The sequence below is a fragment of the Azolla caroliniana genome, unplaced genomic scaffold (assembly GCF_043228905.1).
Source record: "Azolla caroliniana isolate FFs.n. ecotype wild unplaced genomic scaffold, voAzoCaro1.0.p SCAF_17, whole genome shotgun sequence".
Classification (NCBI taxonomy): domain Eukaryota; kingdom Viridiplantae; phylum Streptophyta; class Polypodiopsida; order Salviniales; family Salviniaceae; genus Azolla; species Azolla caroliniana.
The window spans coordinates 3513287-3536038 of NW_028230452.1; the positions used below are offsets into that span (position 1 = coordinate 3513287).

At 37.1% G+C, this 22752-nt stretch overlaps 1 protein-coding gene across 1 annotated transcript; it reads right to left on the reverse strand.

Moving 5' to 3' along the window:
- Nucleotides 1–490: 490 nt before the first annotated feature.
- Nucleotides 491–22372, reverse strand: ILA (putative protein kinase regulator ILITHYIA). Its single transcript, XM_087333417.1, has 60 exons — nt 22225–22372; nt 19967–20346; nt 19757–19888; nt 19294–19675; nt 18134–18280; nt 17858–18042; nt 17653–17779; nt 17410–17483; nt 17232–17308; nt 17092–17131; nt 16823–16986; nt 16571–16748; nt 16147–16224; nt 15776–15895; nt 15614–15673; nt 14518–14646; nt 14321–14420; nt 14040–14218; nt 12109–12408; nt 11852–11968; nt 11623–11724; nt 11388–11537; nt 11130–11294; nt 10871–11047; nt 10633–10755; nt 10475–10555; nt 10105–10221; nt 9807–9979; nt 9602–9679; nt 9374–9521; nt 9163–9285; nt 9032–9088; nt 8820–8930; nt 8540–8731; nt 8289–8462; nt 8101–8211; nt 7274–7343; nt 6935–7013; nt 6764–6866; nt 6513–6683; nt 6316–6438; nt 6121–6234; nt 5109–5215; nt 4949–5000; nt 4765–4871; nt 4623–4682; nt 4238–4352; nt 3997–4107; nt 3778–3915; nt 3579–3701; nt 3420–3491; nt 3216–3328; nt 2969–3127; nt 2717–2813; nt 2450–2632; nt 1854–2051; nt 1585–1764; nt 1324–1456; nt 1070–1148; nt 491–985 (listed from the first exon to the last, which is right to left on the reverse strand). Exons 1-60 carry the CDS (start codon nt 22328–22330, stop codon nt 946–948), a joined length of 7884 nt encoding a protein of 2627 aa, XP_087189543.1. The 5' UTR covers nt 22331–22372; the 3' UTR covers nt 491–945.
- Nucleotides 22373–22752: the final 380 nt, after the last annotated feature.

The window sequence follows — 22752 nt, forward strand, 5'->3', positions numbered from 1 at the left end:
AAAAAAATAATATTGAGCTTCATGCCTAAAAGCAACTTAGGTTGCAAAATATTGCCAGCAACATTTATAAGGTTATGTGTTGCAAAACCCATGCCAATAAGTGGGAGATACAACATTGACAATGTTACTGCAAGAATGACATTGTCAGCAATATTTGTCTTTTGGTGTATCTAGGAAATCATGTCCTCTCCAATGGCTACATACACCTTTGAATTTTATGCATCAAGTATATTTGCTAACACATGGCAACATTTTCAATATCATTGTTTGCTAAGATCATAAATCATGTGGGGATTGGTTATGAACCTTCGACAAACTCAAGTTGGTTGTTGCATTCTGTCACTTCAAAGCTTGGTTGTCAGCTTTAGGGTTTAGGGTCTAGGTTTTATGTAAAGGAGATTTTCATATCTACAAAAGGATATGCAGATCCAATCGGAAATATACACAAAAGCTTGCAGAATTCACTTTCTTAAATGTTCGTTAACTGACATTTATTTGATGAAAAATGTATCTCATTAACAAAGGAAGCGTGAGAAATTATATCAGAAGATGCAGGTCCAACAATCAACTTTGCTCAAGCTGTAGAACTTCAATTTTGTAAAAATATAACTGCTACAACTATTGTGGGCTTTCAGTATGTAACATTGTTCCTCAATCTACTTCCCCTGAAAAAGATACCAAAAAAGCATTGATAATCAAAATTATACATTACAACAGAAAAGTGGCAAAGCCACTGAAAACAATTGGCCACATGCCTTGAAAAGTGTCATAAACCAAGCCGCTAACCAAAATTGTACAAACAATCCCACAACATTATCAATTTGCCGGATCTCTCCAAGCAACATTTGTATAGAACTCCATGCTCAGATCTCTACATTCTCGATCAAAACTTAATTCCTCGGTCAAAACTGTTCCAGAGAAGCCAAAACTTCAAACGCCTAAAATCTAGACTGGAGAATCTTCTTCACTATCTTCACTTGCATCACTGAAATGATTGAGAAGAAAATGTCTGTCATGGAGATTCGTAAAACACAGCTAGTTGAACAGATACTAAGGATATCCCACATACCTTTGGTCAGGCTGTTTAGAGATTCGTCGTGCATCGAGGCCGGTTAGATACTTTTGGGATGCCGTAACAGAATCCATACCTGACAATTATCCAGAGACAACAAAAATGATTTGTTAACTTCATACTGTGGTGTGGAGGCTATAATGCATATCTGATAACATAACCTCACAAATTATTTGCTAACTTAAAACTGATTTTATGTTGTGCAAAATGATTTGATGTTATGTAAAAGGAAATGACTTGTATTGTAATACCTTTATTAAGCTGCATGACATAGAAAGCACATCGCTCAGCAGCCAAACGCACAGGGGTATTAGCATCCTTTACTAGATCTGCAAGAGCTGGGCCTAAAATGTTCAAGTGTAGAGTCACTGCATCAGAATTTACCTGCTGACACAATTTAGAAGTGCAGAGAGCTGAAGTTAGCATGGAAAGCATAACAAAAACGCTAAGAAGGATTAAAGCTGAGCACAACATTTCACATAAATGCTGTAAATGATGATTATAGAATTGACCTTTGCAATTGATTTCAAGCTGCTAAGAGCCCTTCTCCGCACATCACTGGAATCATCCTTCAAAAACGCTACTATGAATGGCATTGACTCTTTTAGTGTTGGAAGCCCAGCATGATGCTCTTTGACCTGATGTGTCAGAAGTCTGCCTAGAGCCTTGACAGCTGACTCTCGAATAGGAACCTTCAAAAGAAATAGAGTATCAAAAGGACATAAAATTCCTATATGTTACGAAACCATACCTCATGTTCCTGTATGTTATGAAACCATACCTTGTCATCCCGTGCCCTTCCTTTTATAATGTCAACAGTTACGGACAAAGATGAAGATGAAGGAGAAATCTTGGATACACTATGTCGCAGAATTGAAGATATAGCAAGTATAGCACCATGGCGTACAGTCCAAGCTTGATCTTGCCCCATTTTTGATAAATCAAGCAACCAAGTTTGAAGATCATCTTCTACAAGATACTGCAGTTTGTGATGCAAAAGTGCTTGAGATAGAAATTCAAATTTAACAGAGTAAAAAGGCAATGAAAATAAGCCAAATTTTTAACCTGCTACAACCCTTACAGATGATAAGCCTATTGCCCATACAGGAAGGAACACAGGAATGAGGGCATTTCTAAGACAAAAGAGAGGCTGCGACAGGACTAAAATAAGGATATTAATGAGAATCTAAGTTTATGTACTCCTGCATCATTTCTACAGAAAGTGGGAACTTGCAATAACCAATCAGTCCATAATTTTACATAGAACATTGTTAGTAAAGCTCTGCATTACAGATATGACAAACGTTGCCACTTGACAAGCAGAAGCAGTAATTCAAAACCCTGGCATGAGATTTCAGAATAGGACAGTTGATAAACCTGTGAGACCATTCCCAGTGCCCTGGCAGCAGAGCCCCTGATTTCATCCTCATCTGATTGAAGGAATTCTTGAAGAGTTGACACTACCCGAGAAATAACAATTGGACTAACGCTTTTTCCTGCATTTTTTAGTACCCCCTTCAATGCACTGAGCATGGCTTCCCTCACTCCACCTTCTGATGTCTAAAGATCATAAAACAAGAGAATACGGATGTAAGAAAATTATCCAACAAAAAAGTGAGGGAATTTGTTGAGCAAATAGTGCACCAGAAGTCCATTGAGAAGATCTCCCACTAATGGATCAACTCGATTACTTAACGACGCAAGCTTGCCTAATGCCCAGGCTGATCTCGATCTTACAGGCCTGCAAATAATGTTCAGAATGGCACAATAACAAAAGTTTCAGGCTTAGCACAAAATGGAATAATAATAATCATGACAAGATTAACACAAGAATGACACTTGAATACAGCAATGAAATACACAAAATGGCATACCACACTTGCATGCTTAATGTACCTTGAATTGTCCTGCAGACACTTGATAAATGTCGTCTGTAGTTGTGGTAGAAAAGGCTTGAGAGCAATACCACCTTTGCAGATGATGATACCAAGCGTAGACAAGATAGCACTCTTTACTTGCCAAGGGAATCTGTCTCCTACAATGCGTATCAGAGGCCTGCAAAATCAATAATACACTATTCTAGTCAACTTTTGCGACATACATGTACCAATGGCCTTAATCTCCAAAATTTCATACAGTATACCCAGTCACAGGAACTACAAATGGCTTCAGAGCCTCGGGGCTGGTTAAATCTATTAATTCTCCTAATCCATCAGCTGCCTGCTCGCGTAACTCTGCCGTTCCACTCATAAGCCCCTGACACAAGATTTAATATCTCAAAATTATTGAAATCTTAAGACAACCACACATGACAACTCTAGAATAGTTTCCTACAAACAACATTAACCTGCAAAAAGATGGGAAGAACTGGCTGCAAAGCTTTTGGAAGACAAAATCCCGGAATTGTAATTGGCAACCCCTACAGCAGACATAAAAAAGAGCTATTTATGATCTACCTTTTAGTTAGCCTTGATTGATAACATGAAATTAGCAGGCATGTTATAACCTTCCGCTTTCGCCGCTCTTTATCTCTAGCAGTAGACACTGCATCTCTCAAGACTTTGACATAACTTGGCAGATCTTCTTTTGCTATAGAGCCAATGACACTTGATAAAGCTTCCCATGCAGCCTGCATAATAGTCAATCTCAAGTCACTTAGAATGTCACATAAGCTCAAATCATAGAAGTTAATGGATAATAATTACCGTCACAGTTAAACCATCAGTGTCAGTCAACATAACCGTTAAAGTGGTAATCAGGTTTGGAACCTCATCTGAAAGATCCATCTTGCTGTTTTTAAACAAGAACCCAACAAGATATGCACTGCCTCGTCTCATAAAAACCTGGGAAGGAAGGCTTAGTTTATTTATCTTTAGTATTTATTTTATTTCAAACCTAGGGTACATGGAAGAGAATGTGTCAACCTGTGAATCTCCAAGTGCTCGCATAAGTTCTGCGATAAGCAAGTACAAACCTTCATCATCAATGACCATAACAACAGTTTCTGCAGCCTTCCTTGCAAGAGGTTCCACGTCCTATTTCACACAAAGGAAAATCCATATAGGGGAAGATATATAAAATACCTTACAACCTCTTAGCAGAAGTCCACTATATTTGCACAGAATAATTCCTGTAAAAGAATGAGAACTGGTTAACAGAGCTTACCTGCTCTTTGTTACCCATTCCAGAGATGAGGGGTGGCAGAATTATAGATAAATGAGAATTTAATCCAGCACCAGCCACCTCAGCAAGAGCTCCCAAAGCATGTGCATTGAATGCTCTGCAATTTATTGAACAGACAACAAAGCAATATCTAAAAAGCTTCTAGAAGGAGATATTTTGGCAAGAAAATGAATCAGGTAGTACTAACAATTTCCAGTCCTAATTAACTTCATGTAACCTTGAAACTGTGCAAAAGCCAATGCAATATAAGTATATTTTATTTTCTGTCAGTAAGGTATAAGTGCATCAAGCATACAGTATAAATGCATGAAAACTCTTGGTTAGATTGTTGAATTGAAGCTGGTCAGAAATACCATGAAAAACTTACGATAATGGAGGTTTAACCAGCTTGGGCAATATATGGGGAAGAACAGCAGCAGTTCGTACGCTGATCAATCAAAATGATATCCATGAATGAAAATGAATCATTTCTTCCAGATGTGTTCTCGAAAAGAAAATGATCAACTAACCTCAAAATTTGTTTTAAGCCATCTAATGCAGTGGCTGATGTTTCATCTCTCTCCAAAGCATTCAGAAGACTAGGTACAATCTCATCTACAGCTTGCATTCCAGCACTCTACGGTATAAAAAGCTTAATACGTGAACATTTGCATTTTCACATGCATAAACTGAAAAACGAGAAAATTTGTATGCCTTGAAAAGAGTGCTGAACGCTAATCCTGCTGCTTCACGTACTTCAGAAACCCTGCAACACATAGATATTTATTTAAATTATCATTACATGATTGTGGGTGGAGCAAACATTACCATGAACTACATTTTCAATGATTTGAAATTTTTTAAATGACAATACCTGTCACAAAGAGCATCACGTATTGTTGGTATCAAGCTATTCATATAAGAAATAAGTTGATGTTTCCCAGCGCTCGATAGCACTTCACTTAGGCCAACACAAACGCCCTATAACCAATATTTTAAAATGATTTAATCCTGTACATATTACCACCTATCAGGCTCTAACGCAAAATTTTAATTGTAAACTACACTGGCATCACCCCTTATCACAAAATAAAGTCTACAAACATGAAGTTTCCTTCAACGTCCCTGCACTTCTGACCAGTTTGATGACATTCTTCATGGCAAGAATGCTTTTGAACCAGGACATGTTAATCTACCTGCAACTTGCGATACGGATTACCACGCAAACACACAAAGATATGTTTTTGTGTATATTCTTGTGCAAACACAAACCTCTATAAATAGATTTTAAGCTAACATCAAGAAGCAGAAAATATGGTTCGTAGCTTTCAATGATAAGCTTCCACCAAAGCTGTTACAAGATTTGTACCATCCTATGGATGATATGTCCTCTTTAAAGTCATGTGCCTAGTGAGTAGTTTACTCTCAATGGGCCAGATAATGTAACTATGGTTCATACGTTTCAAGATAAGCTTCCATCAAAGCTGAATCACAAGATAACTTTGTCACCATGCTATGGATGATAAGTCCTCTTTAAACTCATGTGCCTAACAAGTAGTTTACTCTTGATGGGCTGTATCTATGGTTCATAACCTTCAATGATAAGCTTCCACCAAAACTGAATTACAAGATAACGTTGTCAATGTTCTATGTATGATATGTCCTCTTTAAACTGATGTGCTTTGTGAGTAGTTTACTCTCAATGGGCCAGATAATGTAACTATGGTTCATAGATTTCAACAATAAGCTTCCACCAGAACTGAATTACAAGATAACTTTGTCAACATGCTATGGATAATAGGTCCTCTTTAAACTCGTGTGACTTTTGAGTATTCTACCCTCGATGGGCCACTAATCATCAATGAAACACAATATTAATTTCATACCTGGCGAGTACTTTCATTAGGATCTTGCAAACCCTGAGCAAGTATGGGTATGATCGAAGGCAAGACTCTATCCCCTAGTTTACGAACCAGTTCACCAAGTGCTCTCCCTGCAACCTATGATTCAAGAAATACATACCAATATTATAACAAAGCCACATGTGCAAGGAAAAATTTCACACTAGAATTGCAAGTCACCTGACGGCGTTCTGATGATGTAGAGGCCAGTGATGCAATTAGCGTGCTCATCAATACTGGCATAATCTCTTTAAGGGTCTTCGGGGTGTTAGCAACCACAGTTTTCCAAACATGCACAGCAGCCTGGACATGCAAACCTCATATAAAGACCAGAATCACAAGAAAACGATCACAAAACTGAGTGGGAAGCTACTTACTTGTCTGACTGTGAGACTAACATCAGAACGAACCATATACACTGCAGCAAGAACTTCATTCCGTCGAGCTTTACCTAAAATATCTACAATAGCACGTCCATGTGCCTCAGTACTCGCACCTTCATCATCACTTCCACCCTCAAGAACAACTTTTCCTGAAGTTCCAGCAACCTATACACATTGATCAAACTTCATTTAGCCTTTGTATGAATTTTCATCTGATTTTTTAGAAAGTAATTGTGAGATCAAACCTTGAAAAGTAGATCGCCTAGTAACTCTACAGAACTTTGCCTGATGCGCCAATTGTCATTGAATATGCCTTCTTCAACAGCAGGCAATAGCAATGGGAGCGATCTGAAAGAGAATGTCTTTATTTAGTGACTGTAATTAGACAAATTACCACAGCAGGGAGCGGTACTCACGACGTGGCATAATGTTCCACAAAAACATGTCCAGCACCTAATGCAGCATCTCTAACTGACTCGTTCTCATCAGCAAGCCCTGATGTCCAGCAGTCAAAACATGAACTAACGTAAAACGTATAGAAACTGAATCAATATTTGCAAACAGACTCTAATACCGTAGGCATATATACATCAGCACAGGTCAGATAATAAAATAGTAAGTTAATAATATGAAAACTCCTTCTCAGATGAGAAACGAAGAATGAAATGTACAAGAAGACGATCAGAATATCTTTAATCAGAAATTACTACCATGCATAACAATTCAAAGTCTATAAACAATATATGTATTATTACCATCTAAAATTGCAGGCAAAACACGTGGTAGATATTGTTGAAAAGTTGTCCCCAATGCAATAGGTAGGTACTGCAAAAACATTACAAAAATTTACAGCTAAATTTAAGCATAGAGCACTATAAATTTTGAAAAAACTTTAAGCTGATAGCCCCAGATTATATCCTAGTCATTATAGGCAACATGTCAGAATGAAATTTAAAAATGGAGTTTTTATTTAAATCATTGAGCTCTTTTACAGAACGAACTTCTTAAAATAGCCATGTGTGGATTACATATCAATTTGACATGCCTACACTTCAGTCTATCATATTTGTAGCATACGCATCCAGCATAAGGCAAATTGTGCTACAACCATGCAAAGAATCGAATGGAGTTCCCAGAGGCAATTTGTCCCCCAAGTGAAGGCTCTAAAAATCCCCTCCTTAGCAGGATGGAGAACCTTGGGCTTTTTTGTCTAATTATGGTGGAGAACCCTTACATATTACAAAACATAAGTTGTCTATACTGTGGAGTTTGCCCAAAATGCCTCAAGAGCTTAATGGGTTTTTAACTCTTGCTTTTCTTTGTGATACTCACCAGTACTATCAAAATATGAATCCCAATCTACGAATACAATGCAAGGAACCTTCCATATTGCAAAACATAAGTTTTGTATAATGCAAGGTTTGCCTGAAATGCCTCAAGAGCTTGATGAATTTTTACTATTGTTTTTCTTTGTTATAATCACAAGTAGTATCAAAAGATAAACCCCAGTCTACAAAAACAATGTAAATTTTCATCTGCATAAACCAATGAGAAACTTATTTGGAATACACAGGAAACTTACTCTGAACAAGGTCAGATAACCATCTCTAACAGCAGCTCGTTGATGAGAACAATTCTGAATAATTTCTGGAAGGAGGGACTCAAAGTGTGACGTGCCATGTGCTGCTAATACCTGTGTATGAAACGTTTTGTGAAATATGCTCCATTGAGAAAAAAATTAAATCAGCTTCAACTGTTTCTCAAATATACCTCACTCAAACCCTGAGCAGCTCCCGATCGTTCCACTCCACTGGTTTCAGACTTCAGAGTCTCAAGCAACCAGGGAACCAGGTCCTTGAAATTCTCCTCTCCCATGCCTCTGATTAGAGATCCCAATGCACGAGCTGCAACAGTACGGACTTCGGGAATTGGATCCACGAGAACCTGATACACATTTACAGATTAATTTAGAATATCATGTAACTGCTATGTCAAATGGTTCCAAGGGGCAGGGATCATACCTTTTTTACTTCAGGGAGTAATAACAGAAGGTATGGAAGCATATCCTTAGGTTCTGTAACAAGTGAGCACATGTTTCCAACAATTTGAGCAGCTTTCTTCTTTGTTTCTGAGCTCCGCTCCCTCAGTCCTCTATGGACAATAGGGACAATCAAGGCCAATGACGGGGCATCGACACTATTCACAAATGTAGTCTACACATACAGATCCAATTGAAAGATTGATAGCTATAATTATCCCAATGCAGCAACCAAATAGAATTAATCAATAGTTACCGCATACCTGTAAAAGAACATCCAGAGAGTGCTTTGTGTTCTCATTTGGATCAGAAATACCCAGTAGGAGCGTGCCCACTAGTGCTGAAATTTCAGGATTTCTTATCACACTACCAATCTACACAAATTCCGGTTACCAAAGCTATGATACCTTTCCAATAAGCTCAAAGTAAAAACTCCATTACAAATATCCACTCAATAACACTTTGAATAGCATACCTGCTGCAAAGCAGTCTGGGCAGCTGTTTGGACTTTAGGATGTGTATCTGTCAAAACCTACAAGAATCTCGAAATTAATATTATGCAGGGACCTACCTTGGATGTTTTACTAATTGTTTCAGCAATATAACCTCAGTTAGCTTTGGAACTATTGTAGGAAGACACTGTGATAGCTGGCGGGGAGCACAAAATGCCATAGCTCCAAGCAGTTGGACACTTCCCTGTTTTGTCCGCCAAGCTTTGTCCTCCAGACCCTGAAAAGTAAAGAAGTTGGAAAGTGTATATGCGAGTCTCAAACCTGATGAATTAAAGCCACCAGTACAAATAACTATCAAAACAAACCTTGAGTAGTGCTGGTAGGACAAGCTTTACTCCCTGTCCACTAAGCTGACCCATTATTACTCTTGCAGAAGAATCAGCTGCTTCACGAACTGCAACCACTTGATCAGAGAAACAAACCAATAGGAGAGGTAACAGGTGTATAACATACCTGCAAAGATTCCATGCTACACAATGTATCAATTCTTACATAAAAATTACACCATTTAACTCACATCACCCGAAACTTACGGTTCAAACAATTTGCCAAGCTTTTCACACAAGGCTTCAAAACCAAACAGTGCACCTTCTCGAGCCTTTGCAGAGTTCCTATAAACCAGAAATCAAACCCAGCCATCATTTTTATTTAATAAGAACATTAAATTTGAAATTCTAGCCCAAAGAAACAAGAGCTATGCATACAATTAAAGGACCTGCATTGTTCAGGCCATAATACCTGTCCTCAACTCCTGCTTTCAATGCATCCATAACGCCATGTTTCTTAAGGCTAGAGAGACCCAAACCTTTTACAACCCCAGCCAACCCAAATGCTGCTCCACGACGTTCGCCATATTTATCACTTTGCATCAACTGCTTTAATAACCTGGAGAGAAGGACTTCAGCATTTCCCTATAAAGATATATAATGGACCCATATCAGCCACCAAATAAAATGACTTTTCTGAAAAATATACAATGGAGCCATATCAAGTTTTTTCTGAAAGCAGCAAACAAAATGATTTCTTCCTTGCTGACCTGTTGAGATTGCATAAGAGGCGGAAGACAATCAGAAACAGCACGTTGAACAGATGCTGATGGGGTTTTCAGAACTTCCAATAATTTCTCCACTACAGTTGACACTTTTGGATCGTCCTATATTAAAGATGATTTCTCAGAAGGTAAAGTTACATTAAATCCAGAGAATGCCAAATTTTAAATAAACAAAAATTCTTTGTTCTGTATATTATTTCCAGGTGACAGATAGTTAAGCAATAACTCCCTTATTTTCACATCAGAGCTATAAGATAAAGATTAACTTTGGATTAGTACAAAGAAACATCAGATTATAACATAGAGAACCCTTACTCTCTATGACTGAAAATACACTATCGTTGAAAAAGCTTACCATGGAGAGATGCTTTGCGAGTGCTCCCATGAAAACAACAACACCTTCCCGTACAAGATCGTATTGTTCTTCATTGGTTGCCTAACAGAAAACAAGCACAACATTAGATAACCATTCTAGAATGGATAACCAATTAACCGCAAAGCTCTAGGGCTTACCTTTTTGTCAAGATAATTTTCAAAAATTGGAAGCAAAAGGGAAACATTGTCTTTTCCCCGCTTATCAATTATCATGATCCCAGCATCAACCATTCTTGCTCGAACCTCTATATTGGCATCTCCCTGCTCAAAATGATAGTCATAAACCACATACAGATAACTCTTCATGTTCATAACATTTTAGACACAAATACAACCATCAACATAACAGAAAACCACATTCATCCATAGAACCAACCAAAGCACGTGCTATAAGGAAAGTTGAAACCACTGGAAGGTCTTTTATTGTTAGAACATCTGCGGCAGCGCATAGTGCAAGTGCCACCCCTTGTCTCGCAGGCCATGTCACATCTGCATCAGCATGGGATCTAGGAAGATGGTTCACATATACAGAAAACAGTGTGGAGAGAGTTTCCTGGGTAAAACAGAAAGCCTTGAGTCTATCCAGTACACAAAAGGCATAATAAATGTAGGAATGTAGTAAAAAGGCGTAGCACCTGCACAGAATCAGGATATTCATCCATTGCAGCTGCCAACCCCATAGAAGCAGCCATTCTAACGTTATAATTATCATGTGACAAAGCTTTGAAGAGTCCAGTGAAGTCTTTTCCCAGATCATGATTATACATATCCCAAATTTCTTCAGCTGACTCGGCATTAGACTGCATTAGATCCACCAAGCAAGATAAAATAACAAATATTGAAACTGTGTAAACTCTTGAATTCTTGCGTTAAACTTTCATTGTGATAGAAACCTCATCAGGATCATAAAGTGACATCCACAAGGTAGTTGCCAAAGAAGAATTATATGGAACTGCTTGCTTTTTTAGTGCGGGGACATATTTCACTGCAAACAAACACGCAGCCCGTACATGTGCATGTTGAGAATATAGTCCACTAAGGGCCTGCAGCAGTAATTCCCATTTCAAGAACGGATTTAAAACCTTTGAGAGTTTGTTCCAAATTACCTGTCAAATCTATACAACTTACATCAAAAAGTTCTTCTGACTTCAAGCCTGCACAAAGCTCACAAAGTAAAGGTTGTATGTCATTCTGGTATGAAGGTATCCAACCAAGAACATGATACAGAACCTGCATTGACAGTTACATTTAGCATTTCCAAACGAATTCTACCCTTCAATTTTCAGATTTAGCAATTTCAGAATATTTATACATGAATATGTCTAAGTGTTTGAAGCAATAGAATTTGAGTCATAACCTCGAGCATCTTTAATCTTGGTAATGACATAACTGGGGAAGTGTGAAGAGCAATCACTTCCAGCAAATCATCATGAAGATTTGTCTTCTTTGGAGAAAACAAAATTTTCTCAATTATCTGTCAAGAGGAATATCTTTTTAGAGAGATTCAAATGCAAGATATACATGCTCCAATTGCTTGACATCTATAAGCATACAAGTAACACATCAGTTGTATTTATGCTGCAAGCTGAGTTTTGTTGTATTAATCCAACTTACCGGGAATACAAAAGCAAAGGTCGGAGCAGGAAGTGCTCCCTCCTTGCAAGCAATAACCAACCCATGAACAATGCGTTCCAACAGTGTGGGTTTTTTCTTCTGAGCTTCCAAATTTTTGGGGGGATTCAGGAGGTCTTGCATAATGAAGAAGTGTGATATTGATAATCCTGTTAAAGCAGCTGCCAGGTCTGTTGCCAAGTGCCTCAATGATGGTGCCACACATCCTGCAAGCTTGATCATTGCTTCATAAGCTTCTTCACTGACAATGGGAGACTTCAGCAATGGTGTGATCTCTTCCTCCTGGAATAGTAATGAGTTCTACCATGAGCAATAGACTACTAATTCCGCCTGAATCCTTTTATAAATACATTGTTAGGCCTACAGAAGAACATCTTAATAACAATAAATAAATGTGTTATTCAGAACATCCTAATGAGTTCTACCATGAACAATAGATTACTAATTCCTCAATAACGATCAACACATTTTAAATAGCATGATCTGCAGCAGGTTGAAAGTCTTGAAGTTCTTTTAATGGATATACTTGAATCTTTAGAGTAAAGTTTATAGAATGCTTCCAAAAAATGAGAAGCGTCATATTGGAAGAAGAAGAGATTGTGATATGTATATCATCTTTCCGTTGAAGGTCCATATAATTTGTTTTTCCAAGAGATGCCTCTGGTCTTGGTCATAAGTGGCATGCAATGTATATAAGCAATCTTTTAGCTTAAGCCTCTTCCATTCAATAAGAATAAGATGCCACTTAAAAGCAATATAAACTAATGTCCTCAATCGATTTTTTATCCCCTTGATGACTTTTATTTAACCATTGTCAATTCCCTAGAATAAGACATAAAGATGCAAATCGAGTATGTACATCAAATTATCTTACTCACTTGAAAAAAGCTGTCTCTCAGGAAGACATGAAAATTCAGGTGAAATGACTACATCACAAAAACATGTGACCCCAAAAAAGGTTTTTAGAATATAAAGACAACTTAGTGATCAGCAAAAATAACACAATGAAAAAGAATTATGGGCAACTTGCCTCTAAATCTGCCATTAACATCAGCCTTTTTCCTGTGTGCTATTTATGCATATAAATAAGTTTTTAATTGAACAATCTATTACATGCCTGATCATTCATGCACTATTGGACTATAAATGCAGATTTAAGGCAGATGAAAGAATATGGATATGTAGATCCTACAATTACCATCTAAAACAAATATCAGTGCATGTGACATAAAGATCATCATATCATCGTTGTTGCAAGTTAGATAAGGATATGGTGAAAAAAATATCTATTGAGGAAAGGAAGCCAATAATACCTAGAATTAATTCAAGAATTTTCAAAACCATATATAAATACATTAGTATTATGCAAATATAATGTGGTTTATATCATGGTGCATAAGAATTGTAATTATTAAACACCCAACAGTGTCATATGGTCGAAGGCTGGCAGAATCACGGCCAACCATGTGTACAGAGTCAAAATCAGTCTGAAAAGCATCTCCTGGATGCCCAAAGATGATTATCCACATAGAGCTTCAGCAAGAAAATTCTAGACTACCCTAAAACTGCATCAAAGCATGGCTAACTGACAAGCAAGGGCTTGCATAGAATTAAAATCAGTGTGAAAGGCAATTCTTAGGGATGCACAAAGATGACAACACATACAGCTTGCTTTATTTTTTCTAGGATCCAAATGAGACCAGACTTGAAATTAGACTTGTTGCAATGTTTATTTCAAGATTTGTTTTCAAAGATGAAGTTTTATGGCAGCTGTTCGACACTAAAATATTTTTTGTGGTGTTGCTCTAGATGACTTAATAATTATCCAACTTCTCATTGATCATATTTAGCACAAGCACTCTCTCTTCCCCACCTAAGATCAGACACGGATTCATAATGAACTGTATACTGACCAGATAGGGAAGCTCTTCGTGAGACATAACTGGATTTCCCGAGACAACTTCTCCAATTGCTTTAAGACCCAAAGAAAGCTTTTGCTTTATGTTGTAAACTCTTTGCCGAATGCATGCCTCCTCTTTCAGCTGTAATTCTCGAGCCTCTTCTTTTGCTGATTTAGTTTTATCAGCCTCACCTAGAAACATTTTGACATGTATCAACATTAACAGGATTCATAATTCACTGTAACAAATAAAGTTATAAGTCACTAAGGATACTAATTAAAACTCAACCATACCAACTTTTTTTCCCGTTTTTAAAGAATCCTTCTTTCCTGATAGAGGCCCGTCCTTCTTTAAGGACGGATGCCGTGGTTGAGAAACTGTCTTCACAGGCTCCTAACATAATATAAGCAAAAAGAAAATATCCTACTCAACATCAAAACACAATCCAAATGAAGAGCTGGTAACAAAGATTAGAGTTTTGCTAACATACCTGGCCATCATCATCATCATCATACATCTTAAATCTTCCTTTAGCATGCTTGACATTCTTGTCTGCAATAACTTCAGCAATGTAGACACCTTGCTGAGTCGATAGTGTACCATCTGGTGTATTAAATATCTGGTACGAAAAATAGTGTCAATTACCTGATTTGTTAAGACTTGCTAAAAATGGAGGGATGCAAGTTCTACTAAAATAAACCTTACATCACTTCACGAAAGTACAAAATAACCTCTGAAAGAATGCAAAACAACTCTTCCTTCCAAATATCCATTATCTTTTTAGTTTTCTATTGACCAATTACCTTAATACATAACTTCATATCGGAAACAAAATGAGCACTCTAAAAATCCTATCTGGTAGATTTGCAGAATCATACACAGACAAGCTATAAACGAATCTCCAAGCTTTTTCTAGAAGAAATTCTCGGAAGATGTATAATGTGATATTAAATGCTGAGATTCACTCAGATGATCCTTCAAAAAACATTACCATATCTATAATTCTAAAAATCTGACATTTCCTACTGGAGGATTGGACTAGCCCTAAAAAAGCTTTGAATAGCAATTTCTGATATTTACATAGTGTACTGATACATATATACGTAATATATAGTAAGTTAAAGACATTTCCGAGATTAATAAAATGCAATTCAGAGATTGCAGCAATATTCACAAAGCCATTGACACAAAAAGCTGTTGGTGATAAAACATACATTACATTTATGTATCTATACGTGCATGTGTATACCTGTAAAACTGTAATCTTATGAATTTCAAAAACCATTGTTCTGTGACTGAAGAAAACTGGTTCTGGATATCTTGCTATATTTATTTGGACTGCTTGACAATGCCACTCTTATGAGATGCCCATTTAGGCCAAATGTTCGATGAGAAATAGTTATTTTTTGAGCAAAAAAGTGGGATTATTGCTTCATTGCAATTTAATGACTTGCTGATCTATTGTAATTGGACTTGAGCAACTCTAGAGTAGAAATTATTTCTTCATATGAGAAACCTAAAGGTTAAGTAAATAGAGAAAATAGATATCTATGCATAGGCACACCAAATTATGCGAAATCAAATACCTTGATATCATTCTCACTGAGCTGATCATGCTCACGCCTATCAAGCAAATTTCCCAGTGCCTGCATGAGAAACACTACTGAGATTTTTGTGCATATAATACGATAACTACGAAATTATAAATAGAACAGTATCGGGGTATGTCTGCATAGAGGTATTTTTACATTTCGAAATTCTGGAAAAAATTCCATAGGTATGGTCTTCATGATGGAATGGAGAGCATGAAGTGATGCTTGAGATTCAAATTTGCTTCTACTGAGCAACCCATGTTCTCCCAGCAACGCCTGCCCATTGCAAATAAAGCACTGAATTAGCTTACAGATAGACACACGTATAGATATATAGACAGCCTGCACACACAACGCATAATAAATAGATACATATGTGGACGTTTATGAGTGTATATACAAAAGAGAGAGTGTGTGATACTTGCATTTCCTGCATTCAATGCATTGCTAATATTATGATACACCATTTAGCATACATAAATAATCAATGTATTTACTCTTAACCTTAACAACATAAGTAAGTATACCTCACAGATGGAGTCAGTGTCAGAGGCCAAAGCGCTGATAATATCAACATGTTGTCTCTTCCACCTCGTAAATATAACCTGATACACAAAGTTTGAAGCATGTGTTTGAGAACCAAATTGTTGACATTGGCAACAACAATGAAACCAAACATATTGATCCATTAAATCAATATTAGCAGGTACTATCTATCAGCATCCAAGAAAATGGCCCATTAATATTCAGAGTTATAGTGATTGGCACCCATTATATAATTTACATATATCTCCAAAAGATGTCTTTAGATATAATTTTGCAAATAGTTATGCAACTTCAAAACGGCAGCATAAATATGAACGCAATACTAGAATAGAGGATTTTCAGTACTTCACTTTCAGAAAAATACTTAGAAGCCAGATCATATCATACATCATTTTTTGCTCATACCTTCCAAATTGCATCTGTATGGCAACCTTGTACAAGACACTCGTTATGGCATGCCAATATAAGCTGGGCACCTTTTTTACACTGATAGAAGATTGCAGGGACGGCCAAAGCTGTCAAAGCCTTTGATAAAGCTTCAGAATTTGGCATGACTTCAGCATCTGGTGTGCTTTCCATATCACTGCCTTACGCAATCATACAGATAGTTGAAACAAAAGATATAATCTTCTGAATAGAAATTTATGATCTACAGACCTTGATTTCAGAGCCAATTGATCTTCAAACAAGAGAAGCCATGATGTAAATCCATCTAGTAAACTTTCTGAAAAAATTGCTGATGCAGAATGCATGCGGCGAACTGCTTCAAATGCAGTTTTACGCACTTCTGCTGATGAATGCCAGAGAAAGAAGACAATTATCTACAATACCAAACCCAGACAAGTATCTATTAGCATGAGTGATCACCATGAAAAAAATAGATAAGTTAACATGATAGAATAAAACTGCATTGGCATTTTAATTACTTGAAACACTTGCTGACTTCCTTCCGCATACTCAGACAATCTGCAGAATAATGAGCTTGTTTTTCAATTTCCAGCTAACAATGTGCAAAAACGATATGTCGAGTTTCTATTCATGTGCATAAAGTAGATTTAAGGCCAACCTTGATGAGTGCTTCAAAACAATAACTTCAGCCAGTTCTATAAGAGCAATACAATCTTCATTCTGCAATTTCCCTACCTACAAGTGAAAAAAATTGGTCGATTGTTTTGAACTCCCCAGTATTCAGGATTATTAGATATTTAATCTCCCAATTTATGTTGCTATTTAGATACGATTACCAATGAAGTAGAGAAAATGGAAGACTCTTTTTGTAATACAAGTCCCCAGAGCTTCTCTTTTGCAACTTTGTCATCTGATTTAGGGGGAAACAACAGTTCAGCATTAAGTTGAATGTGATCAGAAATAAAACAGACAATGTGCGGATCCTGCATTCGAATTCTGTCAATATATCTTGCAATCAAAGGATATCCAATAAGAACATTTGGAAATGGGCAAATGCAAGTGCGAACTTTACTAATAACCTGCTCTAACATCAATTGAAGCAATCTGGAACAATACTAGAAGAGCATATACACAGTCTGCTCGCTGTGAAGTCTTGGTTACCAAACTTTTGCTGAGAATAAGAAGTGATTCCAGGAGTGAACACATCTGCGCATATGAAATGAATATCTGAGAATGCACCATACATATGGTTTTAAGACAGAAACAGAAATTGCAGTAACACACCTTCATGCAAAAACTAGGATTCTTGAAGCCCAAACGAAGAGATCGCAGATGAGAACGTCTTAAATTTTCTTTTTCCTTCAGCCCGGCCAGAAAAAACACAGTTGTACTGTCGGGGATCAGATCCCCTGCCCTAGAAAGCCACATTCCTAAAGTTGATAATACCGAAATCCGAACTTCCTCATTCCCTGCTTAATGTAGCCAGTAAAGAGTCTGAACGATGAGGAGACTAATATCACAGGAAAGAAACTCTCACAAAACAGGAAAAAAGATACATACCTTCTTCCTTATAGTACGACATGAGGAAAAGGCAAACAGTGGCAGCCAACTGATTTATCGTCTTCCCAGTTGATGCACTTGATAATGCATATATTGCGTTTATAATACCATCTCTTTGATACGGCGAAGAAAGCTTTCCTTCAGATCCTGGTGGAAGATGCAAAAACTCGTTTATCAAAAAAAACCATCATCACTCATACAGTTAGACTGCATTTATACTATCCCACTTATGAATATAAGAAAACACAGAATGCTTGAAGACATGGTTATTAATGAGGCTATAAGTTCCATTGCAAATAATGCATAGGAGAGAAAGAAGAAAGACAGAAAGTCATATTAGGATGCCACAAAAGCATATGGGATCAAAAGCAGAGTATACCAAATCAATGGATACAAGAAAGAAACGGAGGAAATATTATGTTAAGTCTTCAAACGGACAAAAAGAGAAATCATAAATACAACTACAGAACTTAAGAAAGACTATGTCAACGTCTCCGATGAGAGCAGACTTGTCTATAAAAATAGCTACATATTTTCATATGTATCTCAATCATACAAATACAAATGGCTACAAGGAATGAGCTGAAAATATCAATATAGAACCTGTCTTAACATCAATATATCATTGCAAGATCAAAATGTGCACTTAAATCCACAATATTTACCAAAAAGGTCACTTTTATATTAGCGCATATTGCATGTGCTAATGTACACTGCATATAAGTAGAGGTAGACATCCATGTGCATGTGACGTGACTTAGGTATTATGGAACTATTTCTCGTAGATGTGGAACTCATCTCCATCACTGATGCGCAAGAATAAGTTGATCCAGGTCGGGATATGTCATCAATGATCAAGTAACGTCAGACATAAGAATGATCAGCATTCAATTTCCTATGTTTACCTTTTGAAATCATAGCACTACAATATGTTACTCTAGAAATGGGAGTCAACCAAATGTAATTACACCAGCACTAAAATATAGTAATCTTGCCAGCTGGTCCACAATATGTAATAACATTGATCATTAATCACACTACAATAGCTTCCTTGTTGAGAATGTATATCGCATGAACGAGGCATTAATCTAACCAAGGAAATCAAAAATCAAAACAACAACGTAAATAATCTGGCAACAAAAATGCAACTTCCTTTTTACCTCCAAGAACAGACTTCATGACTTGGAACATTGATGATATAGAATCAGGATCACTTGACTGCAATGCAAGACTGGAAATCACTGCTAAGGATTCTTTTCTCCTGTTTTCTTCACTATGACGTGCTTGAACCAACAAGACAGGTAACAGATCAGCAACATATTTACTCAGATCAAGGTTAGTGACTTTCAAAAGAATGCCAATAGCCTCTAAAACAAGTTCCGGATTCCTCTTTAACATTTTTACTGCTGTTGGAATGAGGATCTTTCCAAAGTCTTCATGTGTCATCTGCCTTAAAAGAGGACTGAATGAATAGCTAAGGACACCAGAGGGTTTTTCCCTTGAACTTAGCACAGATTTAATATAGAAGTCCAAGAATATGTCCTGAAAGAAAAAGTGCAAGGAATATTTTCATAATACCCAATGAGAATTATGAAGTTCTAGAAGAATTTGTTTAGATCATACCTTTTGACGATCAAATATGACAGCATTCTTACTGCAATGATCTAGTAATATTGTAAGCAAGCCACAGGCAGATTCTGACGCCAGATTTGCTCCCTTGAGCTCATTCATATATAGTTCAAAAAGGCCTTGCACCTGAATTATTTCCACGATTCTCAGCTTCAGGCTGAAAGAAGATAATGCTACCAAAAGCAAACTAGAACTCGGTTATACCTGAGACAAGGTGTACCAGAAGATGTGCTTGGTTGCTCTCTTTACACGATAAGGACCTTGCAGAAGAGAAAACAAGAGACTTCCCTGCACTACAGAAAGCTTGGCAAATGCTGTCTTTGCAGTTAAAATATCAGTATTCCACCGCAGCAATAGGCAAGACCACCTTAGTAGTTTGTAATATACAGAGATTGTCCCTGCTTTCACACATTTGTCTGCAGTTTGTACCAACATCCCAGTAAAAGCTTTTACAAAGGTGGACTCTTTCAAAGACTTTACGATAACAAATTCAACTGCAGCTTGGGAAGGCCGATCACTATAGAGGTACAGTGTCTCAAAAATCAATTCCACCAAAGATATTCCATAATCTGCAAGGTGTTCATCTATATGAAAGAAAGAAATCATATCAATCATAAAACACCATATACAATCCCAACAAAAATTCAATAATGGCAAGAAAATTTCATACACAATTGATTTTCGATATACCAGTTTAAACACTAGTAGAATAAAGAAATTATAAAATAGATGAATGTGAACCAATGAGTTTATTACATGAACTAGACTAAGTGTCCACTCTTAAATTCTACAATGAGAATTGGCAATAGAATTAACGGAAAGGTAATATAGAAGGACACGTTTTACATAAATTCTAGTTTGCTTTTGGTACTAAACCAGTATATGAGAGATTATCAAACCAGTATATAATACTTTGCTTAGGAAGCCAGGTTAGTTTTTAGAACTAAATTAGAAAGAAGTAATAAGACTGAGTTCTCTCGTATCATTTCCACATGAAGCTAGAAACATGATGTGGAACTGGTTAAATTTTTAAATCTGGACTCTATATCAACATTGTGACGTTAGAAAGAATAAAAACTTACTTCGAGAAATCATACACATAAAGTTTGAGCACTCGCTCATCATCAACCATGACCCCTATAGAGAGTATGAGCATATTTCACATAACCAAACTCAAACCAATAGTTTGGGATGTCATGAATTAATATCAGCGTGGATTGAACGCCAACTTGGAAAGGGTGTAATATCAGCTCTCAATCATCAATAATATTATAGGAAATATTATCTCGCAACAATCAATGCTAGATTCAGCGCAAGAACACAGTGTGACCAGTTTAATAAGTTTCTAGAATGAATACTCCAATGAACTTTGAAGCAGACGAGTATTGAACTTCAAGACTTAAAGGCTCTACATAATAAGAGATTGTTAAAAAACATAAGCAAGTGATCACAAAGATGTTACTTTTATGAGATGAAGAAATGATGATTCCAATGCCATATCAGTGAAACAAAGAGGGGCCCTATCCTCTATTGTCTTTATCTTGATGTTGATGAGGTGGAAACATCCATTGCACAATGCAGGGGAATGATAGACATTATAAGTGGTAAAATTATCTCCATTTTAGTACATTCATTTCACTTTACGTTCATCTTATCTCAGACTCGGGACTCCACTGCCACTTGAATGCTGCACAACAGTTTTCCTGTGATTAGGATCTCACATTGGACCTCAAAAACATCAGAGTCATTTGGAGTATAGGTCACCTGCATGGGGGAAATAATGGACATTGTATATCAAATGAATATTTGGGAGTCAACTTGTGTGACAAAACCTAGGATGAGGAGATTAAGTGTCTCCACATTGAGTTCCAAGAACAATCAGAGAAGATTTGGTGGTTTGATGCCAAATGTATTAACACAATCAATTAATGGCACGCTACTCACGTCACTTCTATCCTTGCACCAGCATGCCTTTAAATTGGTGACCTTGTTTTGAAACAGTTAATGGCATATCATCCAAATTACTTCCAATCAATCAATTGATGATCGTTTCACAGTTCATTTGATCACTTCTGGACAAGCAAATCTTTCAATGATGAAGCTTGTTTGAAACTGTTAATAACATGTTGTCCCAGTGGCTTCTATCTAATCTAATGCTCTTAAATTTGAGAGGTTTATTTTCAGCTAGTTATTGACAAGTAATTAAAATCACTTCTATCCAAGCAAATGCTTTTCAATTGTTGAGTTTGATTTTGGAATAGTAAATGTCAACTCCATTTAATCTACAGGGAAATAATTTTGAATTGATGGGCCATATATGAAATAATTAATGGCATGTTATTCAAAATGCTTCTATGATCTATCACAATTCCAATACAGCGAGCTTGTTTGAAACCCAGTGAACCAAATCATCAAAAAAAGGCTTCATTTTCTTTTGCCAAAGTGATGCAATGCGTCCTTACCTGGATTATCTAGAAGGGAAGCAACAGAATCCCTAAAGATGGAAATGCGAAGCTTGGTGGAAGGAGTGCCGACTTTCTGAAATGCATCTTGCAGGGCTTGAGCCATGGGAGCTTCTAACACTGCAGAGGTTGAGAAGGACCTGAGAAAGGTCTGCAGGGATGGGGGAGAAAAGGAGAAACCTTCTGATGCTGCTGCGTCTTCTTCTTCCTCCTCCTATTTTGATCAGAAGGAGAAAGGATGTTGTTGACAGAGATCGTCGTGGTCGTCGTCTCTGCTGCTGTGGTCGGATTTCTACGGACCTTGATGCTGCAGCAGTGGATTCATCTCATAGCTTTCAATTTGTATCTCTGGATCTCTCTCTCTCTCTCTCTCTCTCTCAGTACCACCACCAAGGGTTTTTGGTAACCAAATGGAACACTTTCCTTAACAACCCACACTCTTGACATGGACATGATGGACGTGGACGTGGACATGATGGACGTGGACATGGACCTGATGGACGTGGACATGGACATGATGGACGTGGA

Excerpts from the sequence above, each read along its gene's own strand:
- ILA (XM_087333417.1), bottom strand. The coding sequence starts at position 22,330 with ATGGCTCAAGCCCTGCAAGATGCATTTCAGAAAGTCGGCACTCCTTCC. Across the intron at positions 17,132-17,231 it reads GTTTTGAAGCACTCATCAAG|ATTGTCTGAGTATGCGGAAG; the intron begins GTTGGCCTTAAA and ends ATTATTCTGCAG. Across the intron at positions 8,212-8,288 it reads CTGCTCAGGGTTTGAGTGAG|GTATTAGCAGCACATGGCAC; the intron begins GTATATTTGAGA and ends TTTCATACACAG.